The 20,352-nt window shown below is 44.7% G+C and overlaps 1 protein-coding gene across 1 annotated transcript in view; it reads right to left on the bottom strand.

Moving 5' to 3' along the window:
• Positions 1-17,245, bottom strand: part of CUNH3orf20 (chromosome unknown C3orf20 homolog) — a 44,848-nt gene extending 27,603 nt beyond the window's left edge. Inside the window, exons 1-5 of the mRNA XM_044451522.1 lie at positions 16,439-17,245; positions 14,155-14,265; positions 6,765-6,893; positions 5,410-5,521; positions 2,590-2,781 (exon numbers count right to left, since the gene is read on the bottom strand). Coding sequence (XP_044307457.1) covers positions 2,590-2,781; positions 5,410-5,521; positions 6,765-6,893; positions 14,155-14,265; positions 16,439-17,087 — 1,193 coding nt within the window. The 5' untranslated portion in view covers positions 17,088-17,245. The remainder of the gene's footprint in view (positions 1-2,589; positions 2,782-5,409; positions 5,522-6,764; positions 6,894-14,154; positions 14,266-16,438) is intronic.
• Positions 17,246-20,352: the final 3,107 nt, after the last annotated feature.

The raw sequence follows: 20,352 nt of genomic DNA, 5'->3' as shown, positions 1-20,352 counted from the left end.
GCCTTCATTTTATCAGTTTGCTTTTAGGAAAAGCTCTGGCTTGATTTGAGCTTATCTTGTTTATCTTTTTGTTGATCCCGGGAATTTGCAAGGGTCCCCTCCAGCACCATGTTACAAAGACAACCATTTTCTTCCTGGCAGCTTTCTTCACTGTCCAGCCTTCACATCTATACACAGTGACTAGGAATAGAATGGTGTGGATGACTTTGGCCTTGATCTCTTGTGAAACATCCTTAGACTTGATCTTTTCTAGTTCCTTCATTACTGCTCTACTAAGTCTCAGTCTTCTTTGAATTTCTTGGCTTCAGTCTCTCTTTGAATTGATAACTGAGCCAAGGTATGTAAAATCTTTCATAAATCATCATCTGGATCCATTCTAAAATCCCGTGAATGACCAGAGCAACTGCACAACAAAAACTGTATCGTTATCCAGCAGTCTAACATTTATTCAAAAAATTGGAGCAGGCATGGCTTGTTGCTGCTTTTTCTTCCTTGCATTCATTTGCTTCCTTTTCTCCTCTGCTGTTAAGCAGTGCAATGATAAAAACTACAGAAAATCAGTCTTGTTGTGCTTCTGTGTGTCGGTGCATTAAGACGTTTTATGCCTTATTGATACGTACATCTGTCACCACCATTCATTGTTTTTCTTCCTTATAAAGGCACTGAATATGTGCTGGCATATTTGAGAGCAATTCTGTGTTTACAGGCAGCACCTGAGGTACCATAGGATCTCCTTCGCATAGACCTACCGATTTCCTTCACACCTGCAGAAACAGCTACAACCATGGAGAAGATCTGATCTTCCCTCTCCCAGTCCCACGCCTTTCCAGCTGCCACAGAAAACTTGCCTGACAAGTCACTGATTGACAAAAGGGGGTGTACTGGGGGGGGGGGACGGGGGGAATGGGGAGAGGATAGGCTGGTGTACTCAGAATCCTGTAGCATCTCTAGTTTCCTTGCTTTAAGCTAGATGAGCTCAAACAGCAGCTTTGTGCAATGTAAGTACAGAAATAGAGGTGCAGTCAATTCTCTGGGTCTTGCTAGCAAGGCATAGGATAGGAGGAAAGCTCTGAACACAGAGCCCTCTGTCTGTCAAGAGTACAACACAGTGAATTGTGCTGTTAGGCAGGACCAGAAAACACACTGGAGTCCTATGCACAGGCTAAAAATCCAGAAAACATGATATCAAACTTGGAAGAGAATTAGCGGGGCATGATGAAAAATTACACCAAAACAATCAGTTTTGCATCTGAATTTTCTTGCACAACTGAAAGGGTCCCTTCAGCTCCAGGATGGACTTGGATCTACCTGTTGTCAATTGACCCCCCCCACACACACACACACACATTATTCTGAAGGGTGACTCTCTAGAACAGATTTGTGGGCCAAGGGGGGAAATGTAAATCACTGAAAATTGTCTCCCTCCCATGCAAACACCAAATTAATGATGGCTCACTGCAGGCAATTCTAGATCCGTCCCAGGGATACAGGAGCAAGGGCGAAAAGCACGGATGAATGGGAGAAATGGAAAACTGCAACAGGGCATCACTGGATATCACTTTGTGCAAATGCAGACATTTTAAAAAATGAAAAAGGAAGGCTTCCTGATACATTAGTTCCACTTGGGAAATAGGGCCAGCTACTTTGAAATTGTGAGCAAAATTTAGATAAGAAGAATTTCAGATGTACCGCCATTCTTCATAGAAATTGAAGATTCAGAGAGGCAGTCACAGCAAGAAAAGGTGGTTTTACAAAAACTGATCAAGCAGCCTGAGATTACCAGAACCTTCTAAGATTTCTCCAGCTGAAACATGGAGTCACTGAGAAAAAGGAGGAAGCACACACTGATCTGTGTTGAGGCTGTAGCTCGCTGAGCAAAAAGGCATTTTGAGCCCAGTGGCTGGAACTCAGAAGGAACAGATATAGAGAAGCAGTGGAGAACCGTGGCCTCTACATGTGGTTGAACTTCAACTACTGCCAACTTCAGCAAGCACAGGCAGTGGTCACACATGATGTGAGTTGTTATCTAAGCAACATCTGCAGTGCTGACAGATTCCCCACCCCTGCTGTAGTTATCAAATGGGACAGCAGTTGATCATATTTCCTAAACTGGGCTCCCCATTCTTTTGGGGTTGGTTTGGAATTTGGAATTTGAGTGTTATGGTTGCTCTCATCAAATGACTGCTATGGGAGTGCTTTTTTCCATTCATAAAAATCTACCATAGACAGACAGGGCTGGTCACAGAACACCAAAGCCAAATTGGTGAGATGAAAGGAAACATAACTTGCCCAAGTTACAAGGCAGAAGTGGGGTTGGAGTTCCCAAATTTGCTGGTGGCTGGCACTTCGCTGAACACCAAGCCAGCCTCCCAATTTGAAAATAAGCACTTTAAATAAATCTTAATTTTAAAACATCAGAAAAGGTAGGGAGTCTGGTTGATGCCAAGAATGGTGTCCATGGGTGCACGGTCACCTTGGGATTCATGTTGAAGATCCAGCCCTAAACTGTACACCTTTACTCACAGGTTTGTTTGCTTTAGTAAGTGCTCCAAACGTCCACCCCTTTGTTTTCCATCAAACTAAGGATACTATATGAAGGATGTCCCATCAGGACAGCTCAAGAAGAACTTCTTCCCTTTCATTCGTCTGATATCGGAAGATAATTGTGACATCGAAGCTCGTTTCATAGCTTGAGATGGTGACTTGTGGACAGTTACATAATTTCTCAGGATTAGGGGTCTTGTATGGCCCTTTGATAAGGCTGCAGTCTTCTCTTCCTCTCTAAAAGGAACATTGTCTCATGTTAGACTGATCAGTGAAGGAAGCCAGAATTTTGGTGGGTCAGGTAAATTGATGCTGTTCTTGAGAAAATTGGGAGCCTGTTTTAGAACAGCTTTCTCTTACTCTGGCTACTGGAAAGCACCCATACCGTGGCCAGCCAGTAGTCTTTTAATACAGGCAAGAAGTAAAAAAGGCTGAAACAAAAATGCCAATTCACACATGTATACCTTGCCTCTTGAGACAGCTGGTCTCAAGTGGAGTTGAAGGAAGGGACAACAAAAGCATGAATGCAGTTGAAGTCTAAAGAGCATCCAAGGGGAAGGGAGAATGCAGGGAACTGGGAAGCTGCTTTATCTCAAGTCAGGCCATTGGTCCATCTAGTCTAGTATTGTCTGCACTGACTGACAGCAGCTCTCCCAGGTTTCAGGTAAGATTCTTCCCCAGGTTCCCCTCCTGGAGGTGCAGAGGACTGAACCAGGGACCTTCTGCATGCAAAGTAAGAGCTCTTCCATTGAATTCTGACCCTTTTTTGCAATGGGGGATGATCAGGATTAAAACCACAGTACAGGTGGAGGAGGGGTGAGCCCTTCCCTGCTTCCAGTGACAATCCCACCCATTCCCCCTCAAGTTGTTACTTGCTGCAGAAAGAAAGCTTCCCTTGATGCCAAAGGGATTTTTGGATGATAAGCATTGCGGGGCTTGAGATGTAGTGTTACAGGTTTTAGGAAAGGAATTGCTGTTCCTCTTAAAGGATGGCATAAAGAAAGGGAAGCAAGAGGTTATTCAGTGCAAACTAGCACCAATATCAACTGTGGCATGGAAACAAGGTTTTAGTGGCCATTGGTAATCCCTCCAAGTTATCAGGTTGGCTAACCTTGGCTATCTTTTCCACCCCTGCCAATTCAAGTCATGACTTGCTAACCACAAATAAACCATGAAAAGAAACCTCACCTTGTTGTTGAGTTGCAAGCTGTGGGTTATTCACCATGATTTGTTATATGGGCTAGATTCAGACTGCATGGTTATCTACAGTTCAACTTGAACAACCCACAGCAAATCCTTGCTCAACCCTTCCATGTAGGTTACCCTGCTGCCTGCTGCTTTTGCTTCTTGAGGCTCTATCTAGCCTTAATGATCCAGTTTTGGATGTGTGTCTCTATAGTATAGAGTCTATACATTTGGTATATATAGTATAGAGTCTATACATGTATAGAGTCTATACATTTGGTTTGAAAGCCAAATAGGCTAGTAGCTATCACCACATCGTGTGGCTGAAAAATATTTCCTAGTCCTGGCTTAGGGCAAGAACTTAACAAATTTACCACTTGTTAACCTAAGTCAGGGCAGTCCGTCAGTCTTTGTCTGCTGGGTTGGGAGGACCTGCTACTGGGTCACATGGCCTAAGCTAAGGTGGGCCACAGGGGTGGCCCTACCACCAAAGGGATTTAGCATTAAAAGAAAGTAGCTCCACAAATGCAGTCTTAAGTGATTGGCGGCACTGCTGGGTTTGAAAGGGTTGGAAAGTAAGGTGCCATTTTCAGTCTCTGTTACCTTCAGTTGGGAGGCTGAGATTACAGGGGAAACTAAGGTGCATGGCTGAGACTGTAAAGAGCTACTGCCAGTCAGCAGGACCCAAGCATGTAGGGAACGGAAGGTACATATTACTAGGACCAGCTGCAACCCGTCGGGCAGGTGGGTTGAAGCAACATTTTAGGTCATGCCTTAAGGTAGTGACAGAACAGCATTCTCCTGGATCTGTGTATCCAGTCCCAGAATTCCTTGCCTGTAGGCAAACGGGAGGGGCACTAGGTGGCAGGAGGGGCAAATACCATAATTGTCAGGGGCATTGTTCCCAAGGGCAGAAGGATCCAGTGCTTCAGGTAGGAGTTACAGACTCAGCATATATGTACTAAATTCTAGTTCTCATGCATGCTTGCATACACAGAGGACAAGAGCAATTAAGCCACCTGACTGTTTTATCTATTAAGTGCACACTTGAAAGAGAACCTGACTTTAAGGAGATAAGTCATGATTTTCCAGTGAAAGGGGTGGGAAATGTGAAGCTCTAAAGTGAACATTGGTCTTTGTATAAAAACTGTTTGCAGCCTTGTTGGACCATTAGAGAAAACACAATCAAAACATCTACAGGATAAGACCATTTTTGGACCAACCCAATGTTACAAAGCAGTCAGAAAGCTGCGTAAGGCTGGATAGTATGTGATGTTAAACAAAAATAGCTATGTGGAGGGGGAGTGTCATGGGGAATGAGTTGCTCCAGGGTGTCATTTCAGAAGTGTAGACAACCTAATTTTGGAATTAGAAGTGGGAACTTTTTTCGCATGACTCATGGGATTGTATGTATGGGGTGCAACTACTGTATGCGCGTGCTGTGAAGCCTGCATTGCAAGATCATACCAGCACCTGGAAAAAGTGCCTGCATGATGTCAAGCAGAGGACAGAGCAAAGGCCAAGGAGCACCAAAGTTCTGACTCAGTACAAGGCATGTACTTATAACTGATTAGAGTTATGGAACAGAGGAGTGCTGTGAACTTCCCGTATCTTCAGATCATCTGCCATACCAGCCTGTTAGACATAAGAGGTATCTCCTAAGGGTTTGAAGATACTTACATATGTCGGCAAAATTCTTGGAGCTTCAATCTGGCTTCAGGACATGGGTCAAGTCTGTCATCAAAACTTGCAACGTTCTCAGGGGTACCAGCACTTTTTGTTTTAAGCAGACCTGCAAACATATAAAGATTAAGCAAAGTATTTCTCCCAAAGCCACTCTGCTACTCTCTCAAGTCGGAGAATATCTTAAATGTAACTAAGGTTTCTCAGCCAGTAGTGCTTGTATGAGAACTGAGCGGCTTGGAGAACCTGTAGGATGGCTGTAAGGCAGTGGCTGTCTTGGGGAAGGCCACACTCAGGAAGCATAAAAGGCACAGCTGAATACTCTGTCAGGCGACTGGAGCAAGAACTCTGGACAGAGGGTAAGCAAGACTCCTCTGACAGATGATAGTACTAGTTATTTCCCAATACTTGCCATTGCAGTGATGATTGTCTTGATGACATTCCCATGCGTACTTCAAAACTTTAGATACAGGTTAAAGGAGAAGTGGCTAGTTCATCAATGCTGAAGACACGTACATTACCTAACTGACTTTCAGTGCTGACTTCCTGTGCAGCTTCCATTCTCTGACTTGTTACTTAAGTAGGGTATATGCTGAGAGCATATATGTCAGCTGGTCTCTGGTACTCCCCGGAACAGGCAGACTAAGAGAATTTCAGCTCACTGCCAGTTGAGCGGGGCCCCTAAATCAAGACAGCAGGCTCCTGGGCCTTCCCAGGGACTAGAGGAAGGTGAGGAGCAACACAACCAGTGAGTGACTTGCATTTTTTAACAAGCCTGTCCCAGGCCTGGTAGATAACAGAAAAGATGAAAGGGATCTTTCAGAAGAAACCACACTAATGGTGTTGACAGTTTCTACTGCCCTCCCTTCATGACAAAAGCTGGGCTATTTGCTTAACTCAGTTGCAATACTGTATTGGATAACAGCCATCCCTGTGCCAATGGTGGGTATTAGCCAATACCCAGTGAACTTCTGCTCCAATGAACTTCCGCTCAGGCAACAGGACTTTTCACCTCCTCTTCTCCCCACTTCAGCCAGCACCCACACCACTACAAATTCTTTTCCTGGGGAGACCCCTTTTGGAGTCGATGTTGAGAATGTGTGGAGGGTTGTAGGATGAAGGGTGGCATTGCTCACTTCCCATTATACCGATAAAAGCCATTCTGATGATAGGTTAGTTCAGATTTGATAACTTTAGAGAGAACTCCTATGTTTGGAGAGGAAATAGTCCTACAGCAGGCTGGGGAATACAGGAATTGCAGGATATTTTATCTCAACATGCACAGGATTAGACTTCTATTTTATGCAAGCTGCATTTTAGTATCTTAGAAATTATACTTTCTTAGAAATTACCTGAGCCCTTTTGCTGCTTGGTATCTTTGAATGCCAGTGAAAAACAAAGACAGGAAAACGATACTTGCTGAACAAGCTGGGTAGTGGAAGAAATAGGAATTGCTGGAACTGTTGGTACCATGCAACGTCCTGTGGCAATGAAGCAGAAACTTGAGGTTATAAGACATTGTTATTACAGTCAGTGAACCAATACACGTTATGTGCATTACCTTCTTTTTTCCTGTCTAAACACACATAATATTGCATCATAAATCACTGAAGGAAAGCTCCTGCCCTGCTTTAGGTGCTTGACCCCATGTTTAAGCCGTTCTTACTATCCAAAAGTTTCACTGAATGTTCCCTCCTGTAACTTAAGTGCCTTGGATTTAGTTCTGCCTTCTGGGGTAGCGGAGAAAAGTCTCCATAGGTATTGGAAGGGTCTGATTGTGTCCCCAGGCAGTCTTCTGTTCTCCAGGCTAAACATCCCCAGCATCTCCGACCTGTTCTCATAGGTCTTGTCTTCCATGCTCTGGCCGTTTTCATTGCCCACCTCTGAATTCCTCCATATTTTCATGGATGTGTAGGACAAGCAGCAACTCATTTCTCTGGAGAAGACTCACAAGACTTCCTATAATGTGGTGATACCAGAATGACAAGCCACCAAGGGCCAAAGCAGACATTACTTTAATCCATACCTAACAGCGACATTTTAAAAATGTTTAGGATAAGTGCAGGAGTCCTATTTGCACTGACTATGGGGAACAAGTGGCTTTCAGCTCCTGAATTTTTCCCTGTAACATCCAAATGTGGGGGAGTACAAATGGGGTGAAAGACAGAGCTGCCAGATGCAGATTTAAAATTAAGTCTGCTTTGGCCCTGATAGAACAGGATTAAAACTAGTGCTTTTTCTGTAAAAAAAAAAAGGTGCCGGAACTCACGTCGCCAATGGCAGTAAGCACTCAGCGTGCTGCTCGACCACACACACCAATCCCAAGCCGAGCAGCACCCTCACTATCTCACTATCAGATAGCAGACTTACAAAAGCAGCCCCCCCGCAGGCACCATTTTTAATGATGTTTGCTGCTGATCTGCTACGCCTGACAGGCATTCAAAATCACTTAGTAAAATCTATTGGAAAACAAGGTGTGTTCTATGACAAAAAAGCCCTGATTAAAACGTTCCAGACGAATTATATTCTGAGGCCTCCAAGGATGTGTCCTCACTCCTCACTGACAGATTGGCAGGGATGTCTGAGATGCAACAGCCATTACATGGGAAATGGAGGCTTGAGGGTGAAAGAGCCTTTATGAAGTGGCCTTCCTCTTCCCAAGGGTGCACCTTCACAAAAATAATGCTTTCCTTGTCCCCCATTCCCCCATTTAAACAGGTGTTTGAAACAGTATCTAAACCCCTGAAAACCCTGTTTCTTAAAGGCAAAACTGGGATGAAAACCTCTCATCAGAAGATTTCCTATTCATGGTGCATAAAAGTGGGGCACGTTCTTCCATCCTAGCTGGCTTTTTTCTTGTTCCTTCTCGCCTTGGAAATTTCTGTTGCATAGTTGTAACTGCACTGGCCTGACTGTAGCAGCTTAGTGGGAGCCTTTCAAAGAAAGCAACCAACTTATGTATGGCCAGAAGAGGGAGACAAGTGCTTTCTTTGCAGTGTGTTCAGTAGGGATACACAAGCATTTGTTTTCTGTTCCCAAATTCTGCAAACATGCCCAAGTATGCAATCCTAAGTATGAAGCAGGAGAATTTTTTCCAAAGCAGACAGCTAATTTCTTAATTTGCAATCACATCAGAAAAAATGCATTGTTTTTAAAGCACACTCTAAAATGCACTTTTAAAAAATGCATTTTCATGCTTTAGCCAATGGGAGGAAAGGGCACACTTTAGAAAAATATGCATAGAAATGCAGACTTTTCCCACTGAAATGTGCACTTTCTCAATTCAAATGAGCCAAACATACATCAGAAACAAAACAAAACAGAGGAAGTGAGCCAAGAAGAACATTGAAGTTGGAGAATTTAAGAGAGCTTGAAAAATGGTGGTATTCCTATCCATATATATAAGGATGCTCATTGGCTGCATAAGCCAGATAAATTCCTTTTCCACTATTCAAACTTGGAAACAAACTATATCACTGGTTTCCTTTAAGAAAAAGACTAGATATTTTAGCCCTTACATTAGAGCAGGAAACGTTCTGGCCTTTTGGTGTTCTGGGATTCAACTCCCATCATCTGTCTGCCTGGCTGCCTGCCTATCTAGCTAAGGAGACAATAGAGTAGAACTTTGTAGTAGTAAAACATAAATTCATTAACTCTCAGTGTTGGCTATGCAGGCAGATGGAAGTTGTAGGCCAACACATCTAGAGAGACATGAGTTTTCCTGCCTGACATAGCACATGTGGTTTCAAAATGGCTAGCCAAGCACATCCTGGAAGTACCAGCAGGGCATGGAGGGGAACAGCTCCCCCTCCCGCTCCCCCTCCTCCTCCCCAGCATCTGGTATCCAGCAGTGCACGGCCTCATTTTGCTGAGATGAGTGATGGCCATTGACAGATCTGCACCTCTGTGAATCGTGCTTATTGTAAAGCCACACGTATGTCAAACTAGATGGATCTCCCGTTTCTTTAAAAGAGGCTAGGGGAGGTGATTTTGAAGAGGACTGGGAGTGAAGGAGTTAAACCTACCCAACCGCATGCCTTTTTTCCCAGTGTGAACCTAACCATCTGCAGCTATTTGCCTCCCACGTACAGGGGAGGGTAGATTCGAGTGGCAGGTTTTGGTTGCATAAGCAGCAGTGGGGGAGCAAAACACTCCTCCACCGGTGCAGTGAACCTGATTCAGAGGTGCTGAATATCCATCCTAAATTGGCTGGCAGAGCTCTGTAATCTGGCCCACGAAGCTTTCCCTGACTGACACTCCTCCTCCTGAAACTGTACTCCTCCTCCGATGTATCCTTTGGGGAGGCAGCAGCACTTTTGGAGTAACTTGGATTTATGCAGGGACTGGTTCATGTCTCCAGTCCCATGCCCACAGTGGCTGCTTTTCAAAACAAAAGTAGAAAGAGGTGGGATACAATTGTGGATCTCCAAAGGCCAATCTAGATTGGTCCCAGGCTAGTGGCTTTTAACACAAGAAGCCAGTTCCACAAGTTAACCATATGTTGTGTGAAATTGTCCATTCTCTGTTCTGAACTTGCTGCCACTCCAGTTCAGTGGATGACTGCAAATTGTGGTAGAATGAAAGAGGAAAAGCAGAATCTAGCACTGCAGCCTTCTCCTGCCTGGCGTCTTTCCTTCATGCATAGCTCACCCACATTGGAAGATTGCTTTACAATGTATGTACCCAAATCCTGAGAAGGCAAGGCTCACTGGAGAGGATCATGCTGGGGAAAGTCAAAGGCTGAAGGGAAAAAGGAAGACCATGTATGAGATGGATTGAATCCATAAAGGAAGTCACAGCCTTGAGCTTAGAAGAGCAGAGTGGGCTGTTGCAGACAGGACATTTTAGAAACATAGAAACAGAGCGAGTCAGAAGGGGCCTCCCGGGCCATCTAGTCTGACCCCCAGCTCCAGCCGGCTCCACTCATGACGTGCCTACTGTGTGCATGTCTAGCCTATACTTGAACACCCTCACCGATGGGGCCTCAACCACCTCCCGTGGAAGCCCATTCGATATCCTCAGGGTCCTAACCATCAGGAAGTACTTCCTGGCATCTAAATTGAACTTGAGATGCTTGCCTTTGTTTTGGAGGGCTTCCATTCATTGGGTTGCTATAAGGCATGTAACAACAACAATTTATGTACCCCACAAAAACATTGCAGACATCTTGTTTTTGCTAAACCACATGGTAACATTGGCTAATTCTTTGATAAGGAGGAGGTTGTTAATGATATAAATTGGGTACTTTGTTAAACCTTCAGCAGTTTCACATTTGAGTTCTTCAAGAACTCTTAGGTGAATTCTATCTGGCCCTGGGTGACATTTTCATTTATAATTTGTCAATTTCTGTTGTGTTAATTATTTATTTAAATGCACCCATTGCCTGGTGAAATAAATTAGCTAGGCAAAGCGCAAGTGAAAAACAGATTAAAATACAATAAACACTAATGAATCCAGCATTGAAATCCTAACCAGCTCTAAAAGCTCAGCACAAAAGGAAATATCAAGCACAGACAACTCAGTTCACAGAGGAGCCGAAACCACTTTAGAAGAGAAACCACCCAGTGTGCCATCAAACACAGAGATAGTAATACTAGAAATCTTTACAAATATTACATTATATGTAAAACGGTGGAATCCGTGCTGCTCCTCCACCTGCTCAATGGAACACTTTTGGCAGAATAAATTCTCTCCTGCTGTACATTCCCAGCATCTCCAGAGAGTTGGCAAAGCATTTGGACCAGTTTAGGGAGATGCAAAGGATGATGCAGGGAGAAACAAGAGGGAGAGAAAGTCTGCTCATATGAGCATCAAAATCTTCAATAATATTCAAATGGAGATGGAAAATGGTGTGAAAAGACTGGAGAGGATAAAAGCTCTCTTAACCCTTGGGCCATCCTATTCATACAGCTCCTTAGATAGCATCCTTAAAGCACTGACTCAAAGATGTGCCTCTGTACAACACCTTCCAGATAGAAGTCTGATGCTTTTGATTAATTTGGCCTCCCAATAATCTCCATGTCCTGCTTCAGGACCCATTTTACATCTCTTGCCATGCTGGTTTTTCGGCGCCAGGTAAAGACCTTTTTATTTAAACATCATTTTAATTGTTAAAACACATGATCTGGCCAGGGCAACTTCTTCTTCTTTCTCTTTTCTCCTCCTATATTATTTATTTACTTATTTTATACTGATAATTTTAATTTTATATTATTATGTTTGTAACTCAGGGTATTTTTTGTATTTTTGTATTTAATGGTAATTTATTATGTTCTATTGTATTTCAATGTATTTTATTGTGTTGTAAGCCACCCCAAGGCTTCGGCAAGGGGTGGCATAGAAATGTTATAATAATAATAATAATAATAATAATAATAATAATAATAATAATAATAAAACACCATACCTTAGGCTCATCTGATCACCCATCTTCCCCGTTAGGTGGAGATGAACTGTATTTCTATGTAAACCATACTGATTACTCATAGATTTGCAACTCTGCTCACAAATTAGCACATGCACGTTTTGGGTGAGAGGGACAAACCAGTGTCCCCTTTCTTCTTCTTCATTTCCTGATGGTTCTGAGACTAGTTTCCTGATTTATTTAGGGCACAATTCTATGTACGTTTAGACAGGAAAATTCTGACAGTTCCCAGCATGCTGTAACCAGTGTGGCTGGCTGAGAAACGTTGAGAGTTGTAGGATTTTTTCTGACCCAGTTGGCATGGCACCACAACCCACAGTGTCTTAATTTAGCCATGGGGCGGCTGTGTTTGCATAACACCTGCAGGCATGGTTTGCTGAGTTGTGCAGAACTGGCACTGTGGGTTGTTTGAGGGGATAGACAGCCCTCAAATACCTTTAAAAGCGTGATGGGTTATTTGAGGGTTGCCTGCTTCCTCAAACACCTGACACCAGATTCATATGACTTGGCAAGCTTTGGGTGGCTTGAAAGGATCCTCCATCTTTTATGCATCTGACCTCGTCCCATGATTGGCCTTCACTTAGGACTTCCGTGAAAGCTGACGGAAGTCCTGTTACAGAGCTGGCAACCTTCTTTTGCAGCGTGTGCAGTGCAAACAAGGCTGTAGGTCACGTGTGGAAGAGGGACACAACTTGTGCAGCATCCTCATGGGGTCACTTCTTGGTGGGCAGCTGTGCAAACACTTGGGGTGCTCATCAGGAAGTTGGCCTCACCGCTGTGAGAAAGTGGGGCAGAGTCCAGGGAGGAGAATCCAGGGAATCCAATGGATTTCCACTCCCAAAATGGATTTGGCACACACCCCTCAGTATGAGTATATTGCCCCTTGCATATTCGGAGTGGAAGTCGGTGCACTCCATTACGCCCTGTGCGCAATTCACCCATGACGGCTCAGCATTGCACGCCAACAGCCCCTCTGTCTAAACATGCAGAGGGCTGTGCCCTTAAGGAAACGTCCATGTCTGTTTCTACACATTCTCTGTTGGCTTGCTTTATAACCAGCATACATTTAGTTTGCCAGATTTTGTGGTCTTTCAAAATTTGCATGATTTAGTCAAGACTTCCCCTTCTTAAAGGATACTTTCTTGCTTTTTAGTGATTCCTTGACACAACCTGCTGTGATTGACAAGGCACAACCCTGCTGCGATTCTAATGATGATCCTCCTCCTCCTCCTCTTCCTCTGGTATCCTCATCTGTGATATGCATTTTATCTGACTTTCCAATAGGTGGATTCAGATCAACTCCAAGGTTCCTGAAGGAAGTCTCTTAGCTGATCCACTCTCTCACACGGCCATATAGTGCTCTGGTCCTCCTCCTCCTCCTCACTGCAAGGCTTGATCAACTGTTGCAGGAGGGGGTCCAGTCTCCATCTCCATGACCCTCTTCCTCCTCTGCACCATCGCAGCTGAAACCAATATGCATTACTTGTGCTTTAAGGATAGCTGGTTTTGGGAGATGCAGCAGGCCCAGGAATGAGAAGCCAGTCAGGCCCAGCAAAAGCTGGCTAGGTTGCTGCTCTAAGCATTCCCAGTTCAAATGGCAAAACTTGTCTGTGCTGGAGCTGCTGCGGTGGAGATAGTTTAGCAGCCAAGTTCTTCTTGAGCTCCGGACCAAGCAATGGAGGCCAGACATAAAATATTTCTCCAGGTACTTCCAGCATGAGCCACAAAGGCCAATCAGCCTCCACCACAGAATATCTTAATCTTGCCTTCACCTTTGGGAACGGGAAAGAACCATGTTTATGTATCCTTATTGATTCAACCCAGTCTGACTAGCAAACCCCTTGGATGAGAAGGTGGTGGAATGGACTGTACCAGCAGCCTTTAAAGTGTGGGCGGGGGAGACATTTTTTATGTTCCCCCTAGTAACTGTTTCCTGTGAATCACAACAAATAAAATCTACCACAGCAGGGAGAAACAACATCTCTTGACCTGCCATGGCACTTTTCTGCTCACAGGGAGATACTCCCAGCATCAAACAAGTGATATTTCCCCTGCTATGTTTGACATGATATAGTCTATTCTGTTACCTATTCTGCCACCCATCTTCACCTTGTTCAAATACCTGAGCAGACAAGGGTTAGCCTGTCTTGTCTTTCTAACATGATCAGTTTCACTGCCCACTTAGATCTTGATGTGTGCAGACCTTCTGGAAATGAAAGCATTTCCAGCTCCAAAGGGAACTGAGCCACAGTGGAGAGGGCAGCAGGAGGCTACTTGCAGGGGGCCCAGGCACATGGCGGCACCCTTTCCTCTCTGACCTTTCCTCCTTGGTTCTCTTGCCATGAAATCAACTGCTTCTTCCTTGGATTTAGGGCTCAGCATTCGTCCACGTTCCAGAAAGCGTCTTGCCATCTCTTCGCTACTAGGGCCTGGGAAAGAAAGGTTGTGGGTAACAACACAATGAAACACATTGCACTGATAACAAAAGTGCAGTTTTTACAACCAATATCCAACATACATAACATAGCAAATGTGTGCTTTTGCTAGGGCAGAAAATACTTTTCGGATAAATGGGTTTGACTCATTTTGGATTAACATCATACTTTGGTTTCTTCAGGAGACCTGAGCAGCCACACATTCACTAGCAACCTACACAACCATGAGAAGTAGGAATGCAACTGCTTAAGAAAAAGCACCACTTTCTGTGCATCGAGACACACCTGATTGGGACCATACTGGCAACATGCCGTGTGTGCTCTGCATGCAGGCACCTTCACCTATGATCAGGGACCCTGAAGAGTCGAGGCTCCTGATTGCAGGGGAGGCAAATGCACACACTGGCATATTGCAGGCATGCAATTGAACACTCTCAGGGCGAGGGTAAAGTTCTCTTTGGCCCTACCCTTTTCCAACCTCACCCAGCCTCAGGCATCCAAGAGGGGCAGTGGAATGAGAGCACTGATCCATCCTGCCCAACACTGGTCACCTTGACTGACTTCCAAAAAAGGACTTTCCCTCTGTCTACATGTAATGGCAGTCTGTTGTGCGTGTGCACTCAGAAGAGTCTCTTACGTGCACACAAGAGGAGGAAACTTCTCATGAGAACCAGAGCGTCAGTGAAGAGTTATTTCTCGTTTCAGTGAAGAGTTATTTCTCGTTTACTCCGCACTCTCACAGATGGTGAGAGTAAGAATTGGCCAGATAATGAGGAGCTGAAAGAAGGTGAAACAGAGGCACGGGAACAGGGCGATTTGAGGGTAAACATGAAAGCAGACTCTCAATCTTCTGATATAGAGTGTGAGAACCAACTGATAAGGGGCAAGTGGGATTTGAAGGTGCTCGTTCTTGCAGGTGCATGCACATACTGGGACAGCTGGAATCCAGCTGCCTGAACCTGAATGACTGGAAGAGAGAGTTCACAGCGCCCCACCTCCGGGCGTGCAGCCACGGAGGGTTCATAGGCAAAGTTTGGGTTGAAGTTCATTAGAGCAAGGGATCAACTTTCTATCCAGTTTCAATTTTACATGTATAGCTGTTTAGAATGAAGGCATTTATAGTATCTGCTGGAGCGATTGCTTTCGTTGGGAAGGAGCGCCAGCCTCACGACGTGTCCATCATGGTAGATCCCCACAGTGGCCTGCTGTTAACTGTCAAGCAGGCACAATGGGCCCAGCAGACCATCGTGATCGCTTTGCTCCGTCTCTTGCCACTGACCCTCTCATTCCTCCCAGGGGATACAGGCATGTGGTGCCATGATGGCAATGCCATGGTAGTTCAACCTTCTGAACCCGAACACTTTTCCCTAGAAGAAGAAGCTTTTGACCACTTTTGAGCTTCCTCATGAGCATTGCACAGAATTCATGAAAAACACCCTATCCCTCTATTCCAGCTCAACCTGTCCCAGATTCTTCAAAAGAAGCCCTGTTCAAAGCTTGTCCTCTGCACATAAAAGGTAAATGTGAAGGTTTCCCCTCAGTCATGCCTGACTCTAGGGGGCGGTGCTTATCTCCGTTTCCTAGCCGAGGGAGCCAGCGTTTGTCCACAGACAGTCTCCGTGGTCTTGTGGCCGGCATGACTGAACACCAAAGTGCACGGAACGCTGTTACCTGCCCACTGAAGTGGTACCTTTTTATCTACTTGCATTTGCATGCTTTCAAACTGCAAGGTTGGCAGGAGCTGGGACGGAGCAACGGGAACTCACCCCTTTATGCAGATTCGAATCAGTGACCTTTCGATCAACCAGCCCAGCAGCCCAGCGGTTTAAACCACTGTGCCACCTGCAGTCCCATATAAGCAGTAAGTGGCAGGTTCTGCCCATGATGTACATACCTTCAATTGTATGATGTGTCATCACTCACACAAATGTGCTCTGGGTAGCTTGTACCCAACGCCACCAGGAATCTTGCATTTTCAGTTCTGGGTTGCACTGAACACTATGCTATGCCTGCTTGAACATGGCAGACATGTGTTGCCTTCTGCCCTAGTGCATTTCATAATTACCCTTGAAGATGAGCCCCTTCATCTCAACAGATTCAGTTTCCAGGGATAATTATATGCCATATGTACTTTTCAAACAAGCTATCATACTTAAAATCATCTCACCAGCAACTGCATCAATCATTATCTTCATCTTAATCTTCAGGAGTTCAGTCAGTAGGTGGACAGATCGTTTTTGGAACTTAAGGAGCATCTGTTGATTTTCATACGAAGGGCTTACATAATTAGGTTTTGTTGTTGTGACTGAAACACCTGCCTTTTGAATTCTTGAAGTAGCAGGAGAGGAGATGTCGACCTCATCAAAAGGAAGGATTTTGACAATTGGACAATAGATACCAGTAAAAGACTTCCTTGGTGGTGTCACCAGCAGCTCATCCCATGTGAACTCAAAGATATTTTTGACACCTCGTGGCACATGAAAGCCCATTTTCTGCCATGTGATAAGCATGTGTACCATCTCAGTCAGAATTTTTGGTGCCTTGGCTTTCATTTGTTCAAAAGTGAGATCTTTCTTTGATACAATTTTGGGATCACTTTTTTGTTCTGTCTTTTGTTCCGTCTTTTGGTCGCTCTTATGGTCAACCTTTGAATCACTCTTTTGGTGACTCTTCGGCTCTCCCTTCGGCTCTCCCTTCGGCTCACCCTTCGGCTCTCCCTTTGACTCTCCCTTCGGCTCACCCTTTGGTTCTCCCTTCGACTCTCCCTTCAGCTCACCCTTCGACTCTCCCTTCAGTTCACCCTTTTGTTCACTCATATTGCCAGTTCACACATTCCACAGGCTTTAGTCGAGATGAGGTGATCTAGAAGAGGAGGAGAGCATGGAAGTGAGAGCTTCCCTTAGGATGAATGTATGAAAATTTTCTTCCATTGCTAACTTTCACACCACACACACAGAAACTTAACTCATTTATACCCCTCCTTCCTTTCATAGAGCTCAAAGAAGCACATGTAGGGTCTCCAAAGGTCACTGGCCAGACCCAGCCTGCTTTAAAAGGTGGCTACATCACCTTCAGCATATGCCTGGGACCTGAATCCTTCCTATTCAGAGGACTTTGCAATTTTCATTAGCCATACAAAATAAAGGGAAGGGAAAGGTAGGGATTGTCAAATGAGAACAAAGAATGGGTTGGAGAAGAGCCAGATGGCAGAAAAGTGTGCACAAGTGCCAGACAAATGAGAATATAAATCTAAAGAATTGTGTCAGAAGATGGGCTTCAAATGAAGGAAAAGGGGCGGTTTCACAAGTTGGAAAGCTGCAGCACCTTTGACAGTGAAGTCTTGGGAGATGCGCCATGACTCTCCTGAGGGATTCCTCCTGAGAGGAAGAGCTTTCTCTTTCAGAGTCAGGTATCCCCAGCTGACAAATAGCCTCAGAGGACCACGGCCTTACACAAGGGCTCTGGCCCTTCCAGTCCTTCTGCTTTGCCTTCAGATCTGCCTCCTTCTGTCGACAGCTAGGGTTAAACGTGAGCGCATTTTTTTGTTTTGTGCTTCTGTGTTTGTCTGACTTTGTATTTGAAAAAATCAAATTAAATTTAAAAAGGGGGAAAAGGCAGAGGGAATGCTGTCCCAGACATTTACACAGATATAAATGTTTAGATCAGGATCGCTCATCCTGTATTCAACTTGGGCTAAACCAACTAGTTTGCAGTCTAAAATGGAGAATTAACACAAAGCAGAGGTTTTTCCATGTGCTCTTTTTGGCTTTTTTTTCTTCTTCTTTTCTTTTTGTTTTTGTTTGGAGCAGACTAGGTGACTATCACCAGCTCAACCCAATTTTTAATCAAGGTGTGGATTCAACTCCTTTAATGAATGCTCTTTCCTATTAAACTGCATTTGTTTCCTGCCTCTTGAAACAACCGCAGTGGTGTAGTGGAGCCAGGGCTTGCAGCGATGCAGCCCCGCACTTTCTTATTAGCAGGGATGGTGAAGCCATCTTCCACCCCTCTTGGAATGTTCTGCTGCCTCAGCGTTTGGCTGGCATTCTCACAGTTGTTGGAGGGAAACTATTTTTCCCAGCAACAATATCTTCTTCCCTGCTGTAATGCAAGGTATCTTCCAGTGTCTTTCTGGGTCGCTGCAAAACCATTCATTCAACATTGCCCTATAGAGATAAAGCTGCTAGAGTTAGTTAGCTGCTCCATCGTTGGACTCTCTTGGGCACGGTTCCTCAAACTAAGGCTTGAGGGCCGCATCCGACCCACCATGCCCTTTTAACCGCCCGCCCCACAGGTTTTGCACTCGCTGGGCACATGTGCAGCTTGCTCACGAGGAGATCATTTGGACACACTTGGAGAAAACAATCTCCTTGCGAGCAAGCCGGCTCCTTGCTGTGCTCGCGCCTGGCACTGGCTTGCTCGCAAGGAGGTCATTTTGGACTCACTCGGAAATGAACTCCTCGCGAGCAAAGAGGCGCCCCACTGCCTCCCCTTGCGTGCCCATGTGTGCACGCACGCCCCGCCCCCACACCAGCCCGCGCTTCCCTGCTGGCACTGCCTTGGTGGCCCATGGCCACCGCTGGCACCTGTCACCTGGCCCCCTGTTCAAAAAGTTTGAGGACCCCTGCTCTTGGGAGTGCAACTAGGGGGTCTCCCATGATGAGCAACTGCACTTCACAATGCATTCATGCATTAGAAAATAAATGTAGCAAGCAGCTGAATAAATGGGAGAAAGGGAATAAGGACAGATGCAATTTTCTCCCCCAGTAAAAGCCGTTCCTCACTGGTGAGGTTAACTGCTCCCTGCTCCCCACAACCTGGAGGCACAGAGACTGCTCTAGATGGTAAAGACACAGAGGTAAGAGACAGCCACATAGCAGCACTTTCCCCCTTCTCAGAAAAATCAGAATATCTAGGAAGGCCCCAAGCATGACTGAATTGTGCTCTGTAAAAGCTGCTGGGATAACTCTGTGCTAGGGTGACCAAGTTCTACATTTTGTACTTCTCCTCTCCAGAAAACTAGTATAGTGGCTCTCAAAGAAGCACTATGCTTTTGTATTGCCTGAGTTAAAACTAAAATGGTTCTACAGAAATATGTATTTTAGGTTGTAACCTGGATTGCTTTAATCCAGATTGAGTTAAACCCCTGAAGAGTTCCTTCCAATCCTCCTCTTAAAGATTGGATTGTAGATCTGCTTGCAACCCTGGCATAATTTTCAAGTTTCTAGTTTCAGTGAAGCAGGAAAATGCGCCTGTTAGCTGGTGCGAGAGATCTTAGGGCCAGTTCATAAAGAAGCCTGTGTGAACCAGTCCCCATTTGTACTTAAGTCTCCGGTTTGCTGTCAGGTTTAACACTTGCAACAAGCCCCTGAAGTTCCACCTTGTTCCCTGGGTGGAAGTGTGTAAGCAATTTTTTTAAAGGATAGATTGCATTACATCCAAATCCAAGATTGATCAGAGTATAAGCTGAATTGTGAGTTGTTGCTTAATTATGGGTTCTTATATAAGAACTCTACACTATACTTAAATTAGAATTTACCATCCAGTGACAAACTATGGATTCTTTTTCTGCATTGTTTGTGGGTAACAGCCCACAGTTTGAGCATGCTGCATAACCACACATAACAACCTATGATTCAGTGGCAGCACATACTCTAGGTTATCATTCCATGTGAACCATGTCATTGCTAAGTGCACCTAAGCAAGCCAGGATATTAGCATGGCTGATTATGAATCACAACGAGAGGATACCAATGTGTAAATGTTGATTCATATGTATAGATGCAAATTTAGACATTATTATATTTTAAATAGAAATGCAATGCATCCCTCCATAGCAATGACTTGAATCTACTCAGTCTGCTGCCTAGGTGTGAACTCTTGATGAACAGCTCCATGGCCCAGAATCTTCCTTCTGATGATTCTCCAACTTTACAGCAGACTAGACTTCCCTTCAAATAGAGGACTGTTCTCTATAAAAGAGGATACATGGTGACCCTTGAGCTCTAAGCCTTGCTTTAAAGTTGGCTTACTATCTTGTCTTGTTTGAGTATATGCACTCATAATCCCAGGTCCCGACAT

The sequence above is a fragment of the Varanus komodoensis genome, unplaced genomic scaffold, assembly GCF_004798865.1.
Source record: "Varanus komodoensis strain SLA01 unplaced genomic scaffold, ASM479886v1 scaffold6_2, whole genome shotgun sequence".
Taxonomy (NCBI): Eukaryota; Metazoa; Chordata; class Lepidosauria; order Squamata; family Varanidae; genus Varanus; species Varanus komodoensis.
This window is presented reverse-complemented; position numbering and strand designations above follow the sequence as displayed.